Source organism: Rhinolophus ferrumequinum, chromosome 10, assembly GCF_004115265.2.
Source record: "Rhinolophus ferrumequinum isolate MPI-CBG mRhiFer1 chromosome 10, mRhiFer1_v1.p, whole genome shotgun sequence".
NCBI classification, from domain to species: domain Eukaryota; kingdom Metazoa; phylum Chordata; class Mammalia; order Chiroptera; family Rhinolophidae; genus Rhinolophus; species Rhinolophus ferrumequinum.
Window position 1 is genome coordinate 24,425,170 of NC_046293.1, and position 26,469 is coordinate 24,451,638.

Sequence of the window (26,469 nt, forward strand, 5' to 3'; positions counted from 1 at the left end):
GGCGGTTAGTGGGCCCTAGGGCGGACAAAGAACACAGACTCCATACCTGGGCCCCCCCACCCCACCCCGCTCTTCCAATTCTACCCCCGCCCCTCCAGAGACTTAAACTGGCCCCTGAACTGAGGAGTAGTGTCAGATTACAGAAGAGCCGTAGTAGTGCTCAGGCTCTGGGAAGACTGACAGGCAGCCCTGCCCCAGGGAAGAGGCTGGGAACAGTGTGATTTTGGCTGGGCTAGGAGAGAAGAGACTCTTCCACCCCCAGCCACCACCTTTTCTGGCCTGAGGCAAGAGTGTGACGCGCGGCTGGGCTGGGAGAGAGAAGACCCCTCCATCCCCAGCCCCCACCCTTTCTGGCCTGCCTAGGGCGGGGCAATTACAACTGAGAGGCACTCCTAGGGATCAGCAGTAAGGCAGACGCAGCTCTGGGCTTTCAGCAGCTCAGAAATCTCCCGCCTGCACCCCCCCATACACACACACACTGAAGAAGTACCCTAAGACTCAGGAGTACTGGACACGGGGCTGGTGGTGCTACTCTCAGTGTGCATATGTGCAGGCAAGGGCAGAAAATGCACTGACTTGGTAAAAACTATCATCCAGACCTCTTAGGCCCACACATTTAAATCTACAGTCCCAAAGTCACTCTGGGCACCAGGTGACTGGCTCTGCCTGCGCAATAAGCAGGGGGCTCTTTGGTAAAGCAGAGGACAACCTGGACATTACTTGGTGGGCTTAAGCCAAGACTGGCGCTGCTTTTTTTTTGCTTTGTTTTGTTTTGTTTTGCTTTGTCTTTATATCTTTGATATCTTTGCCTGTGTCGCGTGGGGGTTATCGGGTGTTTTTACATGTGAATGTATTTGATTTTTTTCTTTGTTGTTGTTGTTGCTGTTGTGCTTGGTGATTTGCTTTGTTCTGAAACTGCCCTACCAGGGCCCAGCTTAAGAGGCACAAGATTCAACATATCCAGAGGCCAACTCCAGACCAAACCAGAGTACTACCGGGTTTGACCTACAAGTCATACACCCAGAGGGAATTCTCTACAGGCACTAGAGCCCATAGAGGCCAAACCACATTTAAGTGGTCAACCCTCACGCAGCAGAACGCCCTGCGGTGGGCAGAGCCAAGTCTCACAACGAGTCAGCCTAGGAGTTAACCCCACCTACTCACAAGCAAAAAGCAATTAAAGATCTTCTTGAACAGGACAATATACACAACACAAGAGTCACCTTTGGAGCTCACGCAGAGGAGAAGAATAAAGTAGTGCAAGTCAAATATAAAGGACACATACTACATAAGATAACCTAGCAAGAACTAAGAACTCTAGGGGATCTACCTAATACATCAAAACAAACACAGAGAGTCAGCCAGAATGGGGAAACAAAGATACACGTCCCAAATAAAAGAACAGAAGAAACCTCCGCAACTGGAACCAAATGAAACAGAGGTAACCAACCTTTCAGAGACAGAGTTCAGAACACTGGTGATAAGAATGTTTAAGGAGCTTAGAGAAGACATAAAGAAGGATATAGAAATCATAACGAACAACCAGTTAGAACTAAAGAACACAATTACCGAAATTAAGAACTCACTTGAAGGAATTACCAGCAGGTTAGATGAAGCAGAGGATCGAATCAGCGACTTAAAAGACAAGGTAGCAGAGCTCACCCAAACGGAACAACAGAAAGAAAAAAGAATAAAAAACAATGAGGATGGCTTAAGAGACCTCTGGGATAACATCAAGCGCAACAACATGCCCATCATAGGAATACCAGAAGGTGAAGAGAGGAAGCAAGGGATTGAGAACATATTTGAAGTAATAATGTCCGAAAACTTCCCCAGCCTGATGAAGGAAACCAACATACAAGCCCAGGAAGTGCAGAGAGTTCCAACCAGGATAAACCCAAACAGGTCCACACCAAGACACATTATAGTTAAAATGGCAAAGCTTAAAGACAAAGAGAGAATCCTAAAAACAGCAAGAGAAAGACAGAGGGTTACATACAAGGGAACTCCCATAAGACTATCAAATGACTTTTCTACAGAAACATTGAAGGCCAGGAGGGAGTGGCAGGAGATACTCAAAGTGACGGAAAACAAAGGCCTACAACCTAGACTGCTTTACCAGCAAGGCTATCATTTAAAGTTGATGGAGAGATAAAGAGCTTTCCAGAAAAAGATAAGCTAAAGGAATTTATTACCACCAAGCCAGCATTGCAAGACATACTAAAAGGACTTCTGTAAATAGAAGAAAGATCAAAACAACCTAACTACAAATTTAAAAATGGCAATAACTATGTACCTATCAATAATCGCTTTAAATGTAAACGGATTAAATGCTCCAATCAAAAAACATAGGGTGGCTGACTGGATAAGAAAGCAAGACCCTTGTATAGAACAAAAGACACACATGGGCTGAAAGTGAAGGGTTGGAGTAAGATATTTCATGCAAATGGAAACGAGAAAAAAGCTGGAGTTGCAATCCTTATATCTGACAAAATAGACTTTAAAATGAAGAACATATTAAAAGATAAAGATGGGCACTATATAATAATAAAGGGATTGATCCGACAAGAGGACATAACCCTAGTAAACATCTATGCACCCAACATAGGAGCACCTAAATATATAAAACAGGTACTGACTGACATAAAGACAGAGATCAACAGTAACACTATCATAGTAGGGGACTTCAACACACCCCTGGCAACAAGGGACAGGTCTTCCAGACAGAAAATCAATATGGAAACAACAGCTTTAAATGATACATTGGACCACTTGGATTTAATTAACATTTTCAGAATATTTCACCCCAATGCTGCAAAATACACATTTTTCTCAAGCGCACATGGAACATTTTCCAAGATAGAACATATGTTAGGCCACAAAACAAGTCTTGATAAATTTAAGAAAATTGAAATCATACCAATTGTCTTCTCTGATCATAATGCTATTAAATTAGAAATGAACTACAGGAAAAAAAACTGGAAGACACACCAATTCATGGAGGCTGAATAACTTATTACTAAATAATGAATGGGTCAAGCAGGAGACCAAGAAAGAAATCAAAAGATATCTCGAGACAAACGAAAATGAAAATACGACGACCCAAAATCTATGGGATGCCGCGAAAGCAGTCCTAAGAGGGAAATTAATAGCTTTGCAGGCCTACCTAAAGAAACAAGAAACATCACTAATCAACAGTTTATCTTCACACTTAAGGGATCTGGAAAAAGAACAGAAAATAAGCCCAAAGGGAGCACAAGGAAAGAGATAATAAAGATCAGAGCAGAAATAAATGAAATAGAAACCAGAAAAACAATACAAAAGATCAATGAATCCAAGAGTTGGTTCTTAGAGAAGATAAACAAAATTGACAAACTTTTAGCCAGACTAATTAAAAAAAAGAGAGAGAGGACCCAAATTAATAAAATCAGAAATGAAAGAGGAGAACTGACAACGGACACCGCAGAAATACAAAAAGTTTTAAGAAGTTACTATGAGAAACTATATGCCAACAAATTTGACAATCTGGAAGAAATGGACAATTTTCTAGAGGCGTACAACCTTCCAAGGCTAACTCAAGAAGAAACAGAAAACCTGAATAGACTGATTACCACCACGGAAATTGAATCAGTAATCAACAATCTCCCAACAAACAAAAGCCCTGGACCAGATGGCTTTACAGGTGAATTTTACAAAACGTTCAAAAAAGAATTATCACCTATTCTCCTCAAGCTCTTCCAAAAAATCCAGAAGGAGGGAAGACTCCCAAACACTTTTTACGAAGCCACTATCACCCTGATCCCAAAATCAGACAAAGACACCACAAAAAAAGAAAACTACAGGCCGATATCTCTAATGAATATACATGCAAAAATCCTCAACAATATATTAGCGAACAGAATTCAGCAATACATTAAAAAGATCATACACCATGATCAAGTGGGATTCATCCCTGTTATGCATGGGTGGTTCAACATCCGCAAATCAATTAATGTGATACACCACATTAACAAAATGAAAAATAAAAATCACATGATCACATCAATAGATGCAGAAAAAGCATTTGATAAAATTCAACAGCCATTTATGATAAAAACCCTTAAGAAAGTGGGAATAGAGGGATCATATCTCAACATATTAAAGGCCATATATGATAAACCCACAGCTAACATCATACTCAATGGGGCAAAGCTAAAACCATCCCCCCTAAGATCAGGAACAAGGCAAGGTTGCCCACTATCTCCGCTTCTATTCAACATAGTGCTGGAAGTTCTAGCCACAGCAATCAGACAAGAAAAAGAAACAAAAGGAATACAAATTGGTAAGGAGGAAGTAAAATTATCATTATATGCAGATGATACGATACTATATATAGAGAACCCTAAAGACTCCACCAAGAAGCTATTAGAGCTGATAGATGAATTTAGTAAAGTAGCAGGATACAAAATTAATATTCAGAAATCAGTTGCATTTGTATATATCAATAATAAAACATCAAAAGGAGAAATTAAAAAAAAACAATCCCATTTACAATTGCTCCAAAGACTATAAAATACCTGGGAATAAATTTAACCAAAGAAGTAAAAGATCTGTACTCAGAAAATTATAAGACACTGAAGAAAGGAATGAAGGAAGATATAAATAGATGGAAACACATATCATGTTCATGGATAGGAAGAATTAATATAGTTAAAATGTCCATACTGCCTAAGGCAATATACATATTCAACGCAATTCCTATCAAACTACCAACGACGTTTTTCACAGAAATAGAACATATAATCCTAAAATTTATATGGGACCATAAAAGACTCCGTATAGCCTCAGCAATCTTGAGAAATAAGAACAAAGTGGGAGGTATTACAATACCTGACTTCAAATTATACTACAAGGGTACAGTAATCAAGACAGCATGGTACTGGCATAAAAACAGACACATAGATCAATGGAACAGAATAGAGAGTCCAGAAATAAATCCATGCCTATATGGCCATTTAATCTATGACAATGGAAGCAAGAATGTACGATGGGGTAAAGACAGTCTATTCAATAAATGGTGCTGGGAAACCTGGACAGACACATGCAAAAAAATGAAGCTGGACCACCTCCTTACACCATATACAAAAATAAATTCAAAATGGCTTAAAGACTTAAATGTAAGATCTGAAACCATAAAATACCTAGAAGAAAACATAGGAAGAAACTTCACAGGCATTACCCAGAGTAAGATTTTTACTGATATATCCCCTTGAGCGAGGGAAGTAAGAGAACAAATAAACATGTGGGATTATATCAAACTAAAAAGTTTTTTCACAGCAATGGAAACCATCAATAAAACAAAAAGGGATCCTACTGAATGGGAAAAGATATTTGCCAATGATATATCTGATAAGGGATTAATATCACAAATCTATGAAAAACTCACTCAACTCAACTCCAAAAAAACAAACGACCCAATTAAGAAATGGGCAGAGGACTTGAAGAGACATTTTTCTAAAAAGGACATACAGATGGCAAACAGACATATGAAGAAATGCTCAACCTCACTAACCATCAGAGAAATGCAAATAAAAACCACAATGAGGTACCACCTCACCCCAGTCAAAATGGCTATCATCAATAAATCAGCAAACAACAAGTGCTGGCGTTGATGTGGAGAAAAAGGAATGCTTGTGCACTGTTGGTGGGATTGCAGATTGGTGCAGCCACTATGGAAAACAGTATGGAGGTATCTCAAAAATCTGAAAATGGAACTACCCTATGATCCAGTAATTCCACTCCTAGGTATCTATCCGGAGAAATCCAAAACTCCAATTCAAAAATCTTTATGCACTCCTATGTTTATTGCAGCACTATACACAATAGCTAAGACATGGAAACAACCGAAATGCCCATCGGTAGATGACTGGATTAAGAAACTGTGGTACATTTATACAATGGAGTATTATGCAGCCATAAAGAAGAAAGAAATCTTACCATTTGCAACAACATGGATGGACCTAGAGAACATTATGTCAAGTGAAGTAAGTCAGACAGAGAAAGATAAGTACTATATGATCTCACTTATATGCGGAATCTAAAGAAAAGAATAAGTCAATGAACTAATCAGAAACAGTATTGGAGACAAAGAGGAAAAACTGAGGGTTGCTAGATGGGCGGGAGGGGGGTAGGGGTAAAGGGGAAGGTGAGGGGATTAGAAAACAATCAGTAACCACAAGATGGCCATGGGGTTTGAAAATTAATCTGGGGAACGTAATTTAGTGGTTACCAGAGGGTAAGGGGGTTGGGGGATGGGAGATGAGGGTAAGGGGGATCAAATATGTGGTGATGGAAGGAGAACTGACTCTGGATGGTGAACACATAATGTAATTTATAGATGATGTGATACAGAATTGCACACCTGAAATCTATGTAATTTTACTAACAATTGTCACCCCAATAAATTTAAAAAATAAATTAATTAATTAATAAAATTTTAAAAAAGTAAAAAGAAAGCTAAAAAAAAGAGAAATCAATCTGTTTTGATTTTGTAATAAGAAGAAAATTATTATTTAAACCAAACTAGAAAAATATGCATTAGATGTAAATAAAAACATTGTCAAATGAAAAGACATCATATTATATTTATGAAGCTCGAAAGGCATCAGAAAGCGCACTCAGAAATTCATAAAATGTAAAATAAATCAGACAAAAGAAGTCAAGAACCATATGACTTCACTCATATGTGGGATATAAAACTCAAGGTAACAAAGGAATAAGACAAACAAATAAAGAAACAAAAACTCATAGATGCAGACAGCTTAGTGGTTACCAGAGGGTGAGGGGGTCAAGGGAAAAAGGGGTTAAATATATCGTGATGGAAGGAAAACTGACTCTGTGTGGTGAGCACACAATGTGATATACAGATGATGTATTACAGAATTGTACACTTGAAACCTATGTAATTTTACTAACCGTTGTCACCCAATAAATTTTAATTAAAAAAAAGAAATTCATAAAATCAAGAATAAAAAGTTAAGACAAATTCAAATCAGTTTTTATTTAATCACACTGAAAGTATTATACAACTTTTAGTAGTCACAGTCATCAATTTAATTTTTATAAATTTAGCAGCAGTCTTTGGAATATAGGGAAAATAGGACTGTATTGTGATCTTCAGTGAAGGAGTTGAATTCTTCATTCAATAGTCCAGGTCTTCATCAAGGTATGTCAAAGGCTGAATTAAAGCCATAAATAAAAAAGTGTTATTTTCCTCTTCACATGCACATGCATAGAAGAATTACATTATAATATAATATAATGTGTTCCATTATCACACACATACACCACTCACTCACCTATATTAAAAAGCATACTACTTTCTTAAACAGAAAAATGCAATGGTTTCTATTCCATAGAACTACAGTGGCGCCTAGAATTTCTATTTTTAAAAACACCCCACATGATTCTGAAGCAGTTATTCAGCTATTCAGCAGTGATTACTCTTTAAGGAAAAAAAGTAGTTTAAGCATTATTTATTATATCAGAAGAATATTTATGTTTGAGATTACACATCAAAAGTCATTTATAGTCCTCAGTTTACAATGGTGTTAGAATTTTTAAATGTTTCTTTATAGATATTCACGTATAATTTTATAGATGGAAACATTGTATTAGATTAAATAACATGAGCACATAAATGGAATGATATTATTGCACTTTTATAGATGATTTTTCCTTTTTTAGTTGGCTGCACCATAATTTTCCAGCCACTACCTCACTGATTGCCATTCATTTTGTTTGCAGCTTTTGCCACTACTATCAAAACTGCAAAAAATAATCTTTTATATATGTTCTTACATACTAGTGGCTTTATATGTATGGAAAAAATTCTGTGGGGTAGAATTGTTGGGTCAAAGGATCTGTGAAGCATTAAAAAAATTTTTTTAATAGAAATTTCCAGGTTGCTTTCTCTAAAGGGTATCACAATTTTCATTTCCAATAGCAATGTTTGAAATTACATTTTTCTCTGTACACCCACCAACAATAAATATTGGTGCTTTTAAATTTGTTTTGGTCTGATGTATATAAATTTATATATTCTTAATCATAACTTGAATTTCTCAGACATACTGGTGAATTTGAGCATTTAAAAATGTCTACTTGTTATTTGAAATTAATTTTGTACAAATTGCCTTTTCACAGCATTGCCCAATTATCAATTAGATGTCTTTGTCTTAAAAATTGCTAAGATATATATATATATATATATATATATATATATATATACACATATGTATATATATGAAATTTATATACACATACTTACCCTTTTCATGCAATATACAAGTTATAAGCATTCTATGTGTGTATGTATACATATATATTAACACTTTACATTTATATAGTTTTAAGAGTTTCAACTTTTATCTTTTGACTCAATCTGTATTTTTTATATGTCATATGTAATATTTCTACAAAAATCTTACTTTTGCTATATGTCATTTCTAAATATATAGTCCTCCCCACATTTTTTTAAAGAACAGAAAATGTACCCACTAACTCATTTCACCATGTTTTCTCTTTGATGTATAACTCAATAAATTTCTTGCCTTGTTCATTTTTTTTGTTGTTGTTATACTTTTCTCATGAAAGCAAATTGTAAAATGTAAATCTGATCACGACTTGCCCTAGCTTAAACTTCTAAAGCGTGCTACCTGCCCAATAGTCCCTAAAATAAAATATAAACATAAAATATAGCCAGTAAGACCATTCATGCAGCCTTTTCTTTGTTTTAATTTTTATTAAATTTATTGGGGTGACATTGGTTAGTAAAATTATATAGGTTTCAAGCGTACACTTCTATAACACATCACTATGTATTACACTATGTGTTTACCCACCCAGACAGCCTTAGGATCTCATCTCTTACCCTCTATCCACATTAACTTCTCCATAGTCTCACCTATAGACTGAGAAATTTCATTAAACAATTATGTCTTTTTCAACAGCATCTTTTATCTCTGTACCTTCAGTGCTCAGGACACCACTTGTCACCAAAATATGTTCAATATATCTGAACATATATATCAAAACTTCTTATTGTTTCCCAAAGGTGTGCTTCTATTTCATGCCTCCATATTTTGTACATGTTATGTTCTTTCTCTAAAATGGTCTTTCAGTCATCTCATGTTTAACTTGAACATTACATCTTCACAATCTCCCCAAACTTTCTTTGGCAAACTTTCTATATTCCTATAGTATCTTATACTACTCTACATGGCATGCATTATACAACCGTAGATATGCCTTATATTTTTCCTGAAATGACCCTCAAAATATCTTTAAAAGATTTATTCATGTGTATTTACCTAGTTTCTCCTTAATTCTATGATGTACCATTGTTATGGCTAAGAATATATCTATAACTAAGAGATATATGAGTCACAGTAATAAAAATGTTATACATTCCAAATATAGATATACACACAGATGTATATGGAAATATATGTGTATATACATTCTTTCTAATACCAGAAGAGTCCTCAATTTTCCAAAGGAATATACTTGTTTAGCACAATGATGAATAAATTCTCCTCACTCACCTCACTGGATTATAATTCCCATTTTCTTTTTCAGTGTACTTCAGAATGGTCTCTTTTTCATCCAGAAACAGAAAAACATTTAGACATAGAAATTAGTCCAGCAGCATTAAAACTATCTGACTTATTGGGATTTTCTTAAAAGAAGAAAATAATTATGGGGAAATAAATCAGACCTCCCCTCAAGTGCCTTAGAAGCTCTTTGAACATTTAAAAACACTGTCCACAATTAGGAAGGTGAACAAGTGTGATTCAAGGGGCACAGAAAGACTTTCCTGTGCCTTAAATATGTTTTCCTGATGTAACTGCAGCAAATACAAATTCCTTGGGCTGAAGATGTGAGGCAGGCCCCTGTCAGAAGGTAAGGACTATTGAAAAGGAATTGAGCCTTCATGTAGTGAGTGGATATTGGGATATTTTTTCCAACCTAGCAGAGTGATGCTTCCTAGAGGCAGAATAGCACCAGTGCACTGGTGCTAAATAGTTGGGGGATAGAGAAAGAAGCATTATGTAAAATGAGGCCAGTCCTGTGAATAGTGATGACTTCTGATGGGAAAAAAATATAGAGAGTTCAAGTTTATAGGTTTTAGGGAAAATATAACACGTAGCCAGTTAGAGAAAGGAAAGTAGCAGGAGTGGGAATGGAAGAAATTGTAAAAGAGATATATGAAAAGTTAAACTACTTTTCAGAAGATTAATTTTGTTGTCATAAAATGAGGTCTAAGTCATGATATTCTACTGCATGGTTATTTGTACCTCTGTCAGAAATAATCATAGACTTCTTAGCCAGAGGTTTCCCCATGTTTGCAATTTTTATGTTCTCCAAAAAAAAATTTTCAGTTTATTCCTGCCTTTCTTCCTTATGTGCATCATAAGCTTCCTATTACTAGCTGTTTGCTATTTCTTTCCACTGCTATGCAAAGTAGAATGCCTCAGCCTCAATTGCATCTACTGGTCTGCACCCCGGGGATGTAGACCCTCAAAGAACCCACAGACCTGAGGAGTTCAGCAGGTCCAGGTCATCTGCTTTGGGGCAGGAATTCATCTCCTGGTATTGAACTTGGGAGACAGAATGCTCTCCTCTCAAGGAAACTGAAAACAGAGGTCCTAGGTTAGGAATCAGCAGACCACAATAAAGTTTTTTTCCCCTATGTGTGCTTTTCCCCAGCGAAGCAAACATACTTAATCTTCATTCATACCCTTGTCTTGTTTCCATCCCATTCTACTACCAAGATTTTCCCTTATAATGCCACAAACTCAAGTCCAGTGGAATGATGCTATTGCCATGGTAGAACAATCCAGTTTCTTTCCCTAAGGCAGCAGTAGTCTTTTCTCTTTTTTTAAATTAAAGTTTATTGAGGTGACAATTGTTAGTTCATTGGAGCTTTCTCTAAAGTCTGTCTCCTCTCCATTCTCACTATAAAGTTATTTTTCATCTTTCATCTCAACTAATTCAAAATGCTATCCTTGTCAACAATGTGGTCCTCCTTCAATTCCTTATACATCCTTTTGTCAAACAGAACTTTCTGAAAGGCCACTTGGCATAATACTCTTTGATGACTATTCATCTTCTTACCATGGAATACAGAACTTCATAATTTGTTTCTTCCCTCTTCTCCAGCTTTATCAGTAGCTTCTCTCCTTGAGCTCAAGTTTTACTCCCCACCAAAAAACCACAAATGTGATATCTGTCAAGCTTCTCTACATTTGTACATATTTTTCTCCTTCCCTATATTGCACCTTCCCAGTTCTTTGAACTCCTATCTTCAAAGTTTGCCTCAAAAGCCTCCTAGAAGCCTCTGATACTTCCATTTCCCTTTCAGTTAGTTATTCTCTTCTTAGTGCCATCTTTTTCTTTATTTGTATTAATGTATAATACTATACTACAGTTTATTTGTTTACATATATATCTCTTCCACTAGGTTTGAAATTCCATGAAGACAAAAACACTTGATTATCCATGTCTACATCAGGGCCTAGTACATTGCTTGGCAGAACAGTAAAATTAGAATTAAGCATATAGTAAGAGCAAATAAATGTTCGGGCAATAAAGTATTCACCCGAAACCAAATAAGCATATCCATTCTAAACTATCAATTGTATAATGTCCCAATTAAACATGTAGGTGAAGTATAGGAATCATCAATATAACCAAGCCCCTTGTCTTTTCTGAAATCTTGCTCTCTCCTTTTGAGAAACTGCTTAAGCCTCTTCTTGGCTCCATGTTTCTGGCCATTTGATACTTGAATCTAATATGTATATTTTTTAATCCCAAGAATCTTCTAATCCCATAAGACATTAGAGAGATCATAATTTGGCTCAGACCTGTAAGTCGCTGTAACTGTCTTCGCTTCTGAGTCCACAAGAGGAGCGCAAGGAGACCAGCCAACAGAATGAATCCGAATGCAACAAGGAATGCGAGACCTAAGCACAAGTAAATATCACAAGAGATGACAATGTCTTAGCTCAAAAACCTGGATCCCTAGTTACCACCATCCCTCCCTTACATCAGATACAGGATCACCGAAGTGAATTTCATATTCTCAGAACTGCTTCTGCTCTAAAATCTCTTAACAAAAGGGTTCTAAATAATCCAGGTAATTGATCCCATGCTCATAAACCCCAGATATACCTGTGATATTTGATGGTTCTTTGGTTACAGGTCCTGTAGGGAAAAAAAGAGGAGACTCAATTCTAAAATAACATATAGAACAAATATTTCTATTTCCATCTACTTGAAACTTATAGAATGTTCATAACCAATAATCCCCAATAAATTTAATTAAAAAAAAATATATAGAACCTGGTGCCTGGGGAAGGTGATAGATGAGAGGGAGAGGAAGAAATTTAAACTGGAGAATTGGATGGGTAGTGGTATCACTTCCTGGATTAAAGAATACAGTTTTTATTGAAAAAATTTAAAAAAAAATTCTATTTTTTTATGTGAGCCCTCAGTGCTTCTCAGCTAAGTAAACTACTCCTTCCCACCCAAAACTATGATCTCCCTGTCTTTCTTCCTTCTGCATAGAGATCCAGATAAGTAATATGCTTTTCCTTGGTGAAAGTCAACGTATAAAAACAAATATTTTCATCATTCCTTCAGACAGAAACATCATGATTCTCTCTGCACTAGATCCTGGTGTTGACACATCCAGTCTTTACACAATATACTTGACTGCCCAACCCTTCTTCTGCTGCCAGAGAGTCCAGATTTCATCCCGGGTCCTGGCACTCACCTGAGCAGATCACAGCAGCATCTTCCTTGTGCCCACAGTCACTGTGTCCCCAGGATGTGGCAGAACAATCCCACAAGGAAGATTCATTCCCTTTGCACTTCACTTCATTTAGCCATACGGGTCCAGTTCCCTGACCAAATGCTGCCTCTTTTAGTGGCTCCAAAGCTGAGCCACAGCCCAGCTGTCGACACACCACCTGAGCATTGTCAAAGTTCCAAGAGTCATCACACACTGTCCCCCAGGAACCTTCATGCCAGATCTCCACACGTCCAGAACAAGTAGTGTTTCCTTCTTGAAGTCTTATCTTGTCTGAAAAATCAGAGACACCTAGGTCATTTCTGAGAAGATAAAAACTCCTAAGAGGTCACAGGGGAAAAGAGAGATTTGAAACTCTTTTCAAATCTCTATTTTAAAACTTTTCTTATTTAATGCACATTTAAAATATATTTTAATAAAATTTATCTTTTATGAAAGCACATGCCCTTTTAGCAAAATATTTCATCCTGGACATAATGCTAGTGTGACTCAGGAAATGTGAAATGAATAATGTTAACATTATATAATGTTAAGTTGTTAAATGGAAAAGAGCTTGGGGTATTGCCAGATACATAGAAATTTTCTTCCAGTTTAATACGATGGAGAATGGGGAAATACTTCAGCATTGATCTTTCTGACTGCTTTTCTCTTTATATTAATACAGCAAGATAATATTCGAAAGAAAAATGGGAAAGGTAAGGTAGACCATTCAATAGTCAATACTAAATCACATATTCTCTGCTCCTCATTTGTTCATAGAGAAAGAAATTGAATAAAACTTTCAAGAAGACCACAGAGAATATAATATTTGAAAAATGATCTCAGATCCTGAAAATCTATAGGTAAAGTTAAATAAAACAAATTACACTGTCCAGGTAGAATAGATGCTCGTATTAACTAGGGTTTAATCATTCCTAGTACTTAGCAGAAGACGATAATGGAGTCATAGAATAGAATTTTCATATAGGCCAACAAATACTCACTGGCACATGTGATCCAGGTCTCCTCTGAGGGGCTGGCCAGTCTCCGCTTCCATGGAGATGATGGGCACTGCCATAATGTGTCAGAACCTTTCGGACACTGAACGTTGTCCACCCACATGTGTCTGGACATTGTCTTGACCACAGATGCAGGGATGATATGCCCTTTGTCTGCACAGCCCAGCTGCCTGCATATCACCTCCACAGTGGTTAGAGACATATTACTCTTGCCCACGCTGCCCCAAGCTCCATCATAAAAAATTTCCAGACGCCCAGCACAGGTCTCTCTGCTGGTTTCACTGATCAGTCTCAGAGACATGAACTCTGGGAAATACAAAGTTAGTAGTTTCACAGCTTCTCTAAAAATTCAGAAGACTCCCTTCTTTTACTCTGATATGAAAATGGCTTTAAAAATAGGTATACTGTCAATTACTAGTAATTCTTTAGTAACTTCTGGGTGATTTAGTAGCTTTTAGTAAAATATAGTATTTGTTCTATAAATATCTTCTGCTTTTCTAGTCTTGGGTTTTGTACTCAGGGACCTCTTTAGAATGGCACAAATGATTCTAAGTTGACTTCTAGATTTCAATAAAAGGCTCAAAGCCTTTTATTAATTTATACTTTGGATTTTTCTTCCTAAGTTACTGTCACTTAAGAATCTTATTCTGTTCATTTTTGTGTTTTTTGCAACTGCCCTTGGCAGTTAAAATTTAGTGAGCTACTCAGACACTAAAACCAAGACTTTGTGCACATTATCTTAAAATGAAATATTTCCCTTTTTGACACCTCACAGTTTTGTTGTGTATGTCCTCTACCAAATTTATGTCATGAAATGTGAAATGATACCCAAATCACTTTTGGGATAAAGAATTTTTCACTTCCCTAAGTTACTGATTCATAGTACTGTTTTCCGAGTATATTACAACTGACTACATTTTTCTACTTCACAATAGTTTCTAAAGCTTGCCATGTATACAAAAAAAACAGATTCGTGGCCTCTTATGGTAATTTTTGCTCCTATGACAAGTAAGTCTCATTTATTTGTCTGTCATGAAAAATTATTTGTGCATAGTAATTATTTTTGTCTCTGTAGAATGTAGCACTGATGTATTTCTTCTTGTCCTTTTTAATCTACTGATTATCAGGTGGTGCTCTGAATCCTTATCCAATATCCAGCTCCATGTATATTTATAAAAGAACTCATTAGTTTTGTTGTCATTTTCATGACATGCAAGCTCATTTCTGAATATTCCTCCTTCTGATTGTATACTACCTTGCATATGAGGCAGCACTACACTAATTCATCAAAGCTACACTTCTGGGATCCTGGCTCTTGCAACAGTTCTCTCTGAGTTACTTTTCAGGGAATTCTCTCAGATTAATATTCCTCACTACCCTTTGCCCCACCTCAGTCCTCTCTTATGTAATTGTGACCAGAGGTTATGTGCAGAACTTACCTGAGCAGATAACTCCTGCATCCTCCTTATGCCTGCAATTGTGCCGCCCCCAGCCATGTGAAGGGCATTGCCAAATATGAGATTCTTTTCCATTACAGTTTATCTCATCTAGCAAGATTAACCCTGTTCCTTCCCCAAAATGAGCAGAACCAGTGGCATTAATGGCCACTCCACAGCCCAGCTGTCTGCACACCACATGGGCATCAATCAGGTCCCAGCTGTCATCACAGACGGTCCCCCAGGAGCCCTCATGATAAATCTCAATTCTCCCAGCACAGCGACCACTTCCATTTACCAAGCGAATTTGATCACTCCCTGGAAAGAGAAAACAAAATATTAATAAAATGCATTCCTAAGGATTGAGATCATTTTCATAGTCTGGTCACTGATTCTCACCTATGCAGGCAACAGCACTTTCTTCTGAAATGGTAGAGCTTGTTGGGTCTGAAGATGATGAATTGCATGGGGATAGTGTCTGATTCTGGTTTCCTGTAAACATCAAACTGCTCAGTCATACAAGATACAAAAGGTAGGGTGAGGAATGGAGGTCAGACGAAGTATTAGATAGATGAGCTGAGGACAAACATAGCTTTAGAGGGAAAGGAAGGGGGATGGGTCAGCCAGGCTGGGATTAATCAGGTGCTTTGAGAAGGGCTGGCACATGATAAGCAGTAGATAACTATGAGGTCCACAAAAATTAAGTTTATACTCTCTCTAAAAAGACAAATGTGGTTAATATTCAGGTACACTTCTCCTGATCCCTCAAAATGGATCATTCCCTTTTACTTCTGTTCTTCATCACTATAGGTATACTTGATCTTAAGGCACACCACTAGATAACAGGCTCATCACTGTCTACCCTTGATCCTCTTACCTGAGCAGATTACAGAGGCCACTTGCTCTGCAGAACATAGCGATGCACCCAGAGCAGTTACAGGACAATCTCCTATGTGCTGCTCAGTCCCAGTGCAGTGAAACATGTGCCTCCAGGTTTGACCACTTCCTTTCCCAAAATGTGCTCCTTCTGGGGTAGAAAGGGCAACTCCACATTTCAGCTGCTGGCACAAAACGTGGGCATCTTCCATGTCCCAGTGAGAGTTGCAGAGGGATCCCCAGGACCCAAGAACCTTGAGCGCCACTCTTCCTTCACATGGGGATTTGCCATTCACCAAGAGGATTTCTGTGTATCCTGGAAGGAATCAGGGCTTTACAAAAGGTGTCTGTGATTACCTAACCCTACCCTCTTCATGGCAAGGGAACATATTGAACATGTTCTCTGGGTCTCACTTGAGCAGACTACTCCAACGTCTCTGCTGTGGCTGCAAGTCTCGTCTGGGCGGGGTGCTACTGAGCACAGTGAAAGATGGGACTCATGTCCATCGCACTGGAATTCTTCAGCCCAGATATGTCCATTTCCTTCTCCAAAGTGAGCTCCCCCCATGATAGAAATGACTGTGCCACATTGTAATTCCCTACACAGTACACTGGCAGCTTCTAGAGAGAAGTCAGAGTCACAGATGGTGCCCCATGTGTCACCACGTTTTACTTCAACACGACCAGAGCAGGGAATGTCCCCTCCAACCAGTCTTGGTTCCCTGTGGGCTGAAAAAATAATATTTCAGTGAGAGATAACATGATTCCAAGATTTTCCTTTATGATGGAAGTGAGGAAGGGAGTGAAGAGTAAGAAAGGGGGGCCAGAGTATTTAGTGATTTTTTTTTCTATACTCATTTCTTTTGGCTTTTCTGCCTAGAATTGGGCATAGCAAATTCTAGACCTCTTCATTCCTCATTATAGCAATTCATCTGAGAGAATTCTGGAACTTTACCTCCTGGAACCAACTATTCCTGGAAGCATGATAACTTTTTCCTTTCTGTATTTTCCTTATGTTGTTCATAGCATTGGAGACCACAGATAGTGTGTATCCATGCTCTCTATCTTTTAGACCTGTACTCAGTTCTTCACCTACTGCAATGTGGGATCTGCACTAACATTTTCAAATGATTTTAAGTAAAGTTTTCCAACATAACTTCCTGTTTTCAAAATGAAAATTAGACCCTTTTTTTTTCCTTTTGATCTCTGTTGCACTCAATACACGAGACACTTCTTTCTTCTCCTTCCTGCTTGACAATGTTTTATCAGAACTTTTCATGAATTTCCTGACTGAAGGTTCTATCCTCAGCTTTCCTATCCTATTAATGGACATCTTCTCTTAACTGTCAATAAATATGTCTTCGTTTATACTTTTCTCTTTAAATTTATATTCATAAATATATCTACTTAGACATCAGGAATTTAAGGTGTTCAAAATTGAATAAATTATGTATTGACAAGACCATTGTATTTTTTACTTAATTAATGATATCTAAACCAAATTAGAATGACCTGAAACTGAACAATTTCTTTATCTACCAAAAATGTTATAATAATGATCGTAGTGAACACTAAGTGAAAACCTATTATTATGGCATTTTTACTAAGTATTTAACAAACATTATTTCATTCTTACAATTGCCTTAGGGTAGAATTATTAAAATCATTCTAATTTTCTGAAGCATAAAGAGGTGTAGTAATTTGCTAAGTTCACAGCGAGTTAGTAAAGAGCCAGGATTTGAAGGCAGAGGCTAGAATCTTGACCCTCACAATACGCTAGCACATGTGGAAAGTCACCAGTCTCTGTCAGTCCTCCAGCATGTTTCTTCTGCATGTTCTTTGCTATTGCTTTAATGTAATTTGTCATCTTGTTATGTAGACCTTTGCAATATCTTCCTAAGTGTTCTTTTTGCTTCTAAGTCCTCTTTCTAATAAATCTACAACATGATCACAAACATATTATTAAATTTCAAATGTTTTCACATGATTTCTTTGTCTTCAAGATGATTCAATGTTGCTTTCCTGTTTATACAATAATCTGTCCTTTCAACAAACATTACTACGCACCTACAATGCTTTACGCATTTGGGTGGGTTAAAAAGTCTGTCACAGAGTTCAGTCTATCAGTGAAGACAGATAATGCTAATACTACTAATAATAATCATAACCATTTATTGCTCACTTAGTGTGTAATTCCTGTAAGGAAGGTATTTTTGTTACTATCATTTTTCTTTTGAGGAAACTGCAGCACAGAGAGCTTTGGTAGATTTCCCAGTATCAGCCATCTATTAAAATTAAGGAGAGATAATAAACACTAATAATTTAACATACTTTAAAGTACTCTATGATGTTACCTTAAAAGCATTAATATCTATTACTCTATCAATCATACCTGATGCCCCAGCCTAACAATACTTGGGAATACCATGCTTTTTCATGCTTCTGTGCATCTGTGGAAACTTTTCTCTCTACTTATAACACACTTCTAAACTTTAAATTAAACTTCTTAACATATTGCTTGAACATCTTACCTGAGCAGGTAATTTTGGCTTCTTCATAGTGATCACAGCTAAGTCCACCCCACTGCCAATTCTTGCAGTCCCAAAGCGAAGTCTCATTTCCATTACAGCTGCTTACAAACAGCCATGTGTTTGTTGGATTAATTTTGGAATAAACTTGATAGGATGTTTTGAGTACAGATCCACATCCCAGGTGCCTGCAAACCACATCAGCTTCTTTCAGTCCCCAGCCTCTTTCACACACTTTCCCTACTAATTTCTGAATTTCCACCTCCACTGTCCCAGCACAGCGGCTGCCACCACCTTTAAGTCTCAGTTCCAGATCTGATCCATCTGCCAAAGAAACATAAACTTAGGCCATAGATACATATGGAGGTTAAATAAAGGACATATTTTTTATTTTGTTTCTTCCAAGATAGTGAGGCACTGGAAATTATGGCTTGCCCATCTCCTGGTTCTTTTAACAGCCAGTATAGATCACAAATTTGGTTACAAATGGGATTATAGTTTCAAAGGTTAATAAAAATTACCAATAGCAGAAAAATATGAGCAAGTCAGATTTTTTTTAAAAAGTGCTATAACATTTTGTGTCTCAGCGCTCCAGGTAGATTTAGAATTTGAAGTGTGGTTCCTCACAGCAGTCTGAATAATTATTACAGAAAATAGAGTCAGACGATGCTCCAAACTAGTCAAATAAAGATTCCACACAACTGTAAGAATTCCCAACAAGGAAATTATTAGATATTTCTGTCTCTCACATCTCATACTTATTCTTACTCCTACAAAATACAGGTCCTTCCTCCTCTATTTTTGTTTTAACTTACCAGAACATGTCACACCCGCATCTTCAATATGATTGCAATAATGCTTTCCCCATTCGTGGTGTTTGCACTGCCAGACAGCAGATTCATTTCCATGGCAGGAAACACGGTCAAGCCAAATGTTTCCAGTTCCCTCACTGGCATTAACTCGACCAATGGCAGTGACAGCTGTTGGGCATCCCAGTTGCTTACATGCCACAGCAGCATCATTACTATCCCAACCATCATCACACACTGTCCCCCATTCTCCTTGGAATTTCACTTCTAATCTTCCTGAACATTCAGTGACTCCATCTACCAGTCTCAGGCTCAGATCTGCTCCATCTGTAAGAGGGACACAAAACAAGTCAGTGATAAAGAAACAAGAGATTTCCAGTTAAGATGGCAGAATAGGTAAACTCTGTGCTTACCTTTTCCCATGACCACATCAAAATTACAACTAAATTAGAGAACAACCATCACTGAAAAAAACCTGAACTAGCCGAACAGAATTCATATAACTAAGGGTATAAAGAAGAAGCCCCATTGAGACTAGTAGGAGGGGTGGAAATACAGAAAGGGCAGGTCCCACGACCATGGTGGGACAACTAAGCATCAGGAGGGATCTCTCAACTGCAGAAGTCCCCCTTAAGGAGTGAAAGGTCCCAGCCCCACTCCAGGCTCCCAAACCCGAGGCATCAACGTCAGGAAGAGGAGTTCCCATAACATTAGGCTGTGAAAATCAGAAGGGATGTGTCCAACAAAGACAATGGCATGCTAGAGACGGAGGCACTGCAGGTCCTAAAAGGCCCACACACAGAATCACTCACTCACAATCTCACTCACACTAAAGATTAGTGCAGGGGCAGCAGCTTTAAAAGATCCAGGAAAAACTAAATTGACTAACTTCAGGGTGAGAGCTGGAACGGTAGGGATTGGGGCAACTATCTCCGGGGATGGGAGTGCTGACAGACGTCATTGCTCCTTTGTTGAGCCTTTCTCCCACCCAGCTGGCAGGAGCAGGTTGGCACCAAATCTGTACTCTCCATTAACTTGGCTAACACCATTTGCCGCTCCCTGGTGATTCCCTGAGGCCCCACCATATCCAACTCACACCCTGGAATAAAGCCTCTTCCAGTGGCTTCCCCACAAAAGTGGCCTGCCACAACTTACATAATCAACCAAGTGATGGACATAAAGGGAACTAGTGAGAGTAATACAATAATAATAGGGGACTTGAACATCCCATTGACACCAATGGATAGATTATCTAGACAAAAGATGCACAAGGAAATGGTGGCCTTAAATGACACTTTAATCAGATGGACTTAACTGATATTTTTAGAACATTTAACCCAAAAGCAGCAGAATATACATTCTTTTCAAAAGCACTGGGAACATTTTCCAGTATAGACCACATGTTAGCCACAAAACATGGCTCAAGGAATTTAAGAAGATAGAAATCATGCCAAGTATCTTCTCTGATCACAATGGTATGAAACTAGAAATCAGTTAGAATTGAAAACATACAAATATGTGGAGACTAAATAACATGCTACTAAACAATGAATGGGTTTACAATGAGATGAAGGAAGAAATCAAAAGATACCTTGAGACAAATAAAAATGAAACACAATGACCCAAAATCTACAGGACACAGCAAAAGCAGTTCTAACAGTGAAATTCATAGCAGTACAGGCCTACCTCAAGAAACAAGAAAAAATCTCAAATAAACAATCTAACTTTATGCTTAAGAAAACTAGAAAAAGAACAGCAAACAAAGGCCAAAGTGAGTGGAAGGAAGGAAATAATAAACATCAGAGTGGAAATAAATGAAATAGAATTTTAAAAACCAATACAAAAGATCAATGAAACCAAGAGCTGCCTCTGTGAAAAAATAAACAAAATTGATAAGCCTTTAACCAGACTCATAAAAAGAGAGAGAGAGAGAGAGGACCCAAATAAATAAAATCAGAAATGAAAGAGAAGTGACAGCAGACACCACAGAAATACAAAAAATTTTAAGAAAATACTATGAACAATTATATGCCAACAAATTGGACAATCTGGAAGAAGTGGATAAATTTCTAGAAACATTTAATCTTCCAAGACTGAATCAAGAAGAAACAGAAAATCTGAACAGACCACTTACTACAAATGAAATCAAATCAGTAATCAAAACAACTCCCAATAAACAAAAGTCCTAGACTGAATGGCTGGGCTTCACAGGTGAATTTTATCAAACATTCAAAGACTTGACACCTATTCTTCTTAAACTATTCCAAAAAATTCAAGAGGAGGAACTGCTCCTAAGCTCATTCTATAAGGCCACCATAACATGGATTCCAAAACCAGACAAAGACATTATAGAAAAAGAAAACTATAGGCTGATATCCTTGATAAACATAGATGCAAAAATCCTCAACAAAATGTTAGCAAACTGAATTCAGTAATACATTAAAAAGACCATACACCATGATCAAGTGAGATTTATTCCTAGGATGCAAGTTTGGTTCAATATCTGCAAATCAATTAATATGACATACCACATAAAAAATGAAAGATAACAATTTTATTATCATATCAATAAACGCAGAAAAAGTTTTTGACAAAACCCAGCATCAATTTATGATTAAAAAAAAAACAAACTCTCAGCAAAGTGGGAATAGAGGGCACATACCTTGAAATAATAAAGGCCAATACAACAAATCCACAGATAACATCATACTCAATGGGGAAAAGATAAAAGTGTTTTCCTTAAGATCAGGAACAAGACATGGATGCCCACTCTCACCACTTTTATTTAACATAGTATGGAAAGCGCTAGCCACAGCAATCAGACAAGAAAATAAATCAAAGGACATCCAAATTGGACAGGAAGAAGTAGAATTGTCAATATTTGCAGATGACATGATACTACATATATCAAAAACTCAAAAGATTCCACCAAAAATTATTAGAGCTAGTAAATGAATTCAGTAAAGTAGCAGGATACAAAATTAATGTTCAGAAATTGGTTGCATTTTATGTACCAATAAAGAACGGTCTGAAAGAGAAATCAAGAAAACAATGCCATTTACCACTGCATAAAAAAAAATACCTAGGAATAAATTTAACCAAGGTGGTAAAAGACCTGTATTCTAAAAATACGGTGGCTCAGGCGGTTAGAGCTCCATGCTCCTAACTCCGAAGGCTGCCAGTTCGATTCCCACATGGGCCAATAGGCTCTCAACCACAAGGTTGCCTGTTCAATTCCTCGAGTCCCGCAAGGGATGGTGGGCTCTTCCCCCTGCAACTAAGATTGAACACGGCACCTTGAGTTGAGCTGCTGCTGAGCTCCCGGATGTCTCAGTTGATTGGAGCATGTCCTCTCAACAACAAGGTTGCTGGTTTCGACTCCCACAAGGGATGGTGGGCTGTGCCCCCTGAAACTAGCAACGACAACTGGACCTGGAGCTGAGCTGAGCCCTCCACAACTAAGAGTGAAAGGACAACTACTTGACTTGGAAAAAAAGTCCTGGAAGTACACACACTGTTCCCCAATAAAGTCCTGTTCCCCTTCCCCAATAAAATCTTTAAAAAAAAAAAAAAGAAAGAAAAGAAAGACACTGAAAAAAGAAATTGAAGAAGATACAAATAAATGGAAGCATATATATAGCATGCTCACAGATAGGAAGAATTAACATAGTTAAAATGTCCATACTACACAAAGCAATCTATAAATTCAATGCAATCTCTATCAAAATTCCAGCGGCGTTTTTCACAGAACTAGAAAAAATAATCCTAAAATTTATATAGAACCATAAAAGAACCTGAATAGCCACAGCAATCCTGAGAAAGAAGACTAAAGCTAGAGGTATCATGCTACCTAATATCAAACTATACTAGAAGGCCATAGTAATCAAAACAGTATGGTATTGGCATAAAAACAGACACATATATAAATGGAACAGAATAAAAAGCCCAGAAAAAACCCATGCCTATATGGTCACTTAATCTACGACAAAAGAGGCAAAAATATACAATGGGGTAAAGACAGTCTCTTCAATAAATAGTGCTGGGGAAACTAGAGAGATACATGCAAAAAAGAGAGAGTGAACAACTTTCTTACTCCATATACAAGAATAAACTCAAAATGGATTAAAAACTTAAAGGAAGACCTGAAACCAATAGAACTCCTAAAGGAAAAGATAGGCAGTAAACTCTCCAAGATTGCCCAAAGTAATTTTTTGGGGGTTATGTTTCCTCAGGCAACAGAAACAAAAGAAAAAATAAACAAATGGGAATACATCAAACTAAAAAGTTTTTGCACAGCAAAGGAAATCATCAACAAAACAAGAAGACATCCTACTGAATGGGAGAAGATATTCACCAATGATACACCTGATAAGGGATTAATATCCAAAATTTATAAAGAACTCATACAACTCAAGTAATCCAAAAAACAAACAAGTAATCCAATTAAAATATAGGCAGAGGACCTGAACAGACATTTCTCCAGAGAGGACATACATTGGCCAACAGACATATGAAAATATGCTCAACGTCACTAATCACCAGAGAAATGAAAATTAAAACCACAATAAGATACCACTTCACACTTGTCAGAATGGTTATCATCAATAAATCAAAAAACAACAAGTGTTGACAAGGATGTGGAGAAAAGGGAACCCTCATCCACTGTTGGTGGTACTGCAAATTGGTGCAGCCACTAGGGAAAACAATTTGGAGGTTCTTCAATAAATTGAAAATAGAACTACCTTATGACCCAGCAATTCCACTTTTGGGTATTTATCCAAAGAAATCCAAAACACTAATTCAAAAAAGATATATGCACCCTTATGTTCACTGCAGCACTATTTACAATAGCTACGATATGGAAGCAACTGAAATTCTCATCAATAGATGATTGCATAAAAAAGATGTGGTACACGTGTCTCATTTGGGAGACCATCTCAGGGAAGATGTAGATGCCTGATCATTGCACTGTACACCTGAAGCTGAACAATAATGAATGCCAACTATAATATTATATATATATGTATATATAGGTATGTATACATTTACAAGAGGCAGAGTACAGCATTGGGAGTGGAGATAGTGGAAATGGGATGGCTCGGTGCGATGTCAGAGAGATAGTGGATGGGGGGAGGGGGGCCCACAGTGTGAGGGATATAAATGATAAACGTCTAAGAAAAAAAAAACAACTCATAGACACAGACAATAGTTTAGTGGTTACCAGAGGGTAAGGGGGGTGGGGGGTGGGAGATGAGGGTAAGGGGGATCAAATATATGGTGATGGAAGGAGAAGTGACTCTGGGTGGTGAACACACAATGGGATTTATAGATGATGTGATACAGAATTGTACACTTGAAATCTATGTAATTTTATTAACAACTGTCACCCCAATAAATTAAATAAATAAATAAAATTAATTAATTAATTAAAAAATTTTAAAAATTAAAAAAAAAAGATGTGGTACATATATACAATGGAATGTTACTCAGCCATGAAAAAGAAAGCCTTACCATTTGCAACAACATGAATGTATCTAGAGGGTATAATGCTAACTGAAAGTCAGACAGACATAAACAAATACCATATGATCTCACTTACATGTAGGATCTAAAGAGCATAAACAACAACAGCAAAAAACAGTAACAGAGTCATAGATATAGAGACCATATTGATGGTTGCCAGATGGGAGGTGTGTTGGGGGACTGGGTTAAAAAGGTAAAGGGATTAAGAAATACAAATTGGCAGTTACAGGATAGTCACAGGGATGTAAAGTACAGTATAGGGCATATGGTCAATAATATTGTAATGACTATGTATGGTACCAGGTGGGTATTAGACTTATCAGGGGATCACTTCATAAATTATATAAATATCTAACCACTAGGCTGTATACCTGAAACTAATATAAAATAATACTGAATGCAAACTATAATTTAAAAAAAAAGTCACAAGGATGTAAAGTATGGCACAGAGAATATAGTCAATAATGTTGTAATAATTATGTATGGTGTCAAAGAGGTACTAGACTTATTGGGGTGATCACTTCATAAGTTGTATAAATGTCTAATCATTACAGTGTACTCCTGAAACTAACATAATATTGTATGCCAACTGTAATTGAAAAATAAATGAAAAACAAAGAAACAAGAATAAGGGGACTCTAAATAGCTGTATCTGAGATGAATTAAGGAAAAGGGGGAGATATAAGTAGAGACAGAGAAAACAATGATATACTACTACTGAAAACTATTGAAGAAGAAAGAGTGGATCAGGTAAGAAGACAGAACTTTTCAGTGTAGAGAGCATGCACTGTAGGAAGAGTTCCTAACGAGAGGTCCAGGGGCTGAATTTTATCTAATGATCTACTTTTTTGACCACCACAGATTTTTTTTTTTGTCGGAATTGTTTGTTTTTTCTTGCTAAATATATATTTGCATGTATTTAGGTGGTACCCACATACTCTAGTTCGCCTCAATATTTAACACTCAATTTTCCCTCTGACTGTATTTCCTATCTATACTACCTGGTCAGTATTATGTGCCTGGCACCTTTGTGACGACTTCCTTAGTTTAAAAGCAAAGCACAGAGAACAAGGACTTCACCCTTACTGCTTTCATCTTCTTCCAATCAATATTCCTCAAAGTTCAGAACTTGATTCTAAGTAATAGCCTATAATAAATAAATTAGTTTTTTCCTTCGGCAGTTTTACTTTTTGCTGCCATAATACTATTTATTAGGATTCCTCAGCATGTATAAAACATATTGAGAAGAAATGTGCTGATTGTTGACCCAGAAATATTTTGATGGGTAAAGGAAAATAGAAGGTACATACTGAGTTTTTTTCTACCCCAAATCCCTTTCATTTTCTTCAGCTAATGAAATCTGCAGGAATCCCATTCTTTGCGATTCAGACTATATATATAGATGGTTATATTGTTCAAGGAAAAGCAAATCCGAGAAATAAAAAA

At 37.1% G+C, this 26,469-nt stretch overlaps 1 protein-coding gene across 1 annotated transcript in view; it reads right to left on the bottom strand.

Annotated features, from left to right (window-relative positions):
• Positions 1-7,014: 7,014 nt before the first annotated feature.
• The window catches only part of CD163 (CD163 molecule), a 28,300-nt gene continuing 8,845 nt past the window's right edge, over positions 7,015-26,469 (bottom strand). Inside the window, exons 5-17 of the mRNA XM_033117333.1 lie at positions 19,507-19,827; positions 18,695-19,015; positions 16,578-16,892; positions 16,165-16,479; positions 15,687-15,779; positions 15,291-15,605; positions 13,837-14,157; positions 12,818-13,126; positions 12,214-12,246; positions 11,907-12,005; positions 10,578-10,673; positions 9,585-9,636; positions 7,015-7,216 (exon numbers count right to left, since the gene is read on the bottom strand). Coding sequence (XP_032973224.1) covers positions 7,210-7,216; positions 9,585-9,636; positions 10,578-10,673; positions 11,907-12,005; positions 12,214-12,246; positions 12,818-13,126; positions 13,837-14,157; positions 15,291-15,605; positions 15,687-15,779; positions 16,165-16,479; positions 16,578-16,892; positions 18,695-19,015; positions 19,507-19,827 — 2,597 coding nt within the window. The 3' untranslated portion in view covers positions 7,015-7,209. The remainder of the gene's footprint in view (positions 7,217-9,584; positions 9,637-10,577; positions 10,674-11,906; positions 12,006-12,213; positions 12,247-12,817; positions 13,127-13,836; positions 14,158-15,290; positions 15,606-15,686; positions 15,780-16,164; positions 16,480-16,577; positions 16,893-18,694; positions 19,016-19,506; positions 19,828-26,469) is intronic.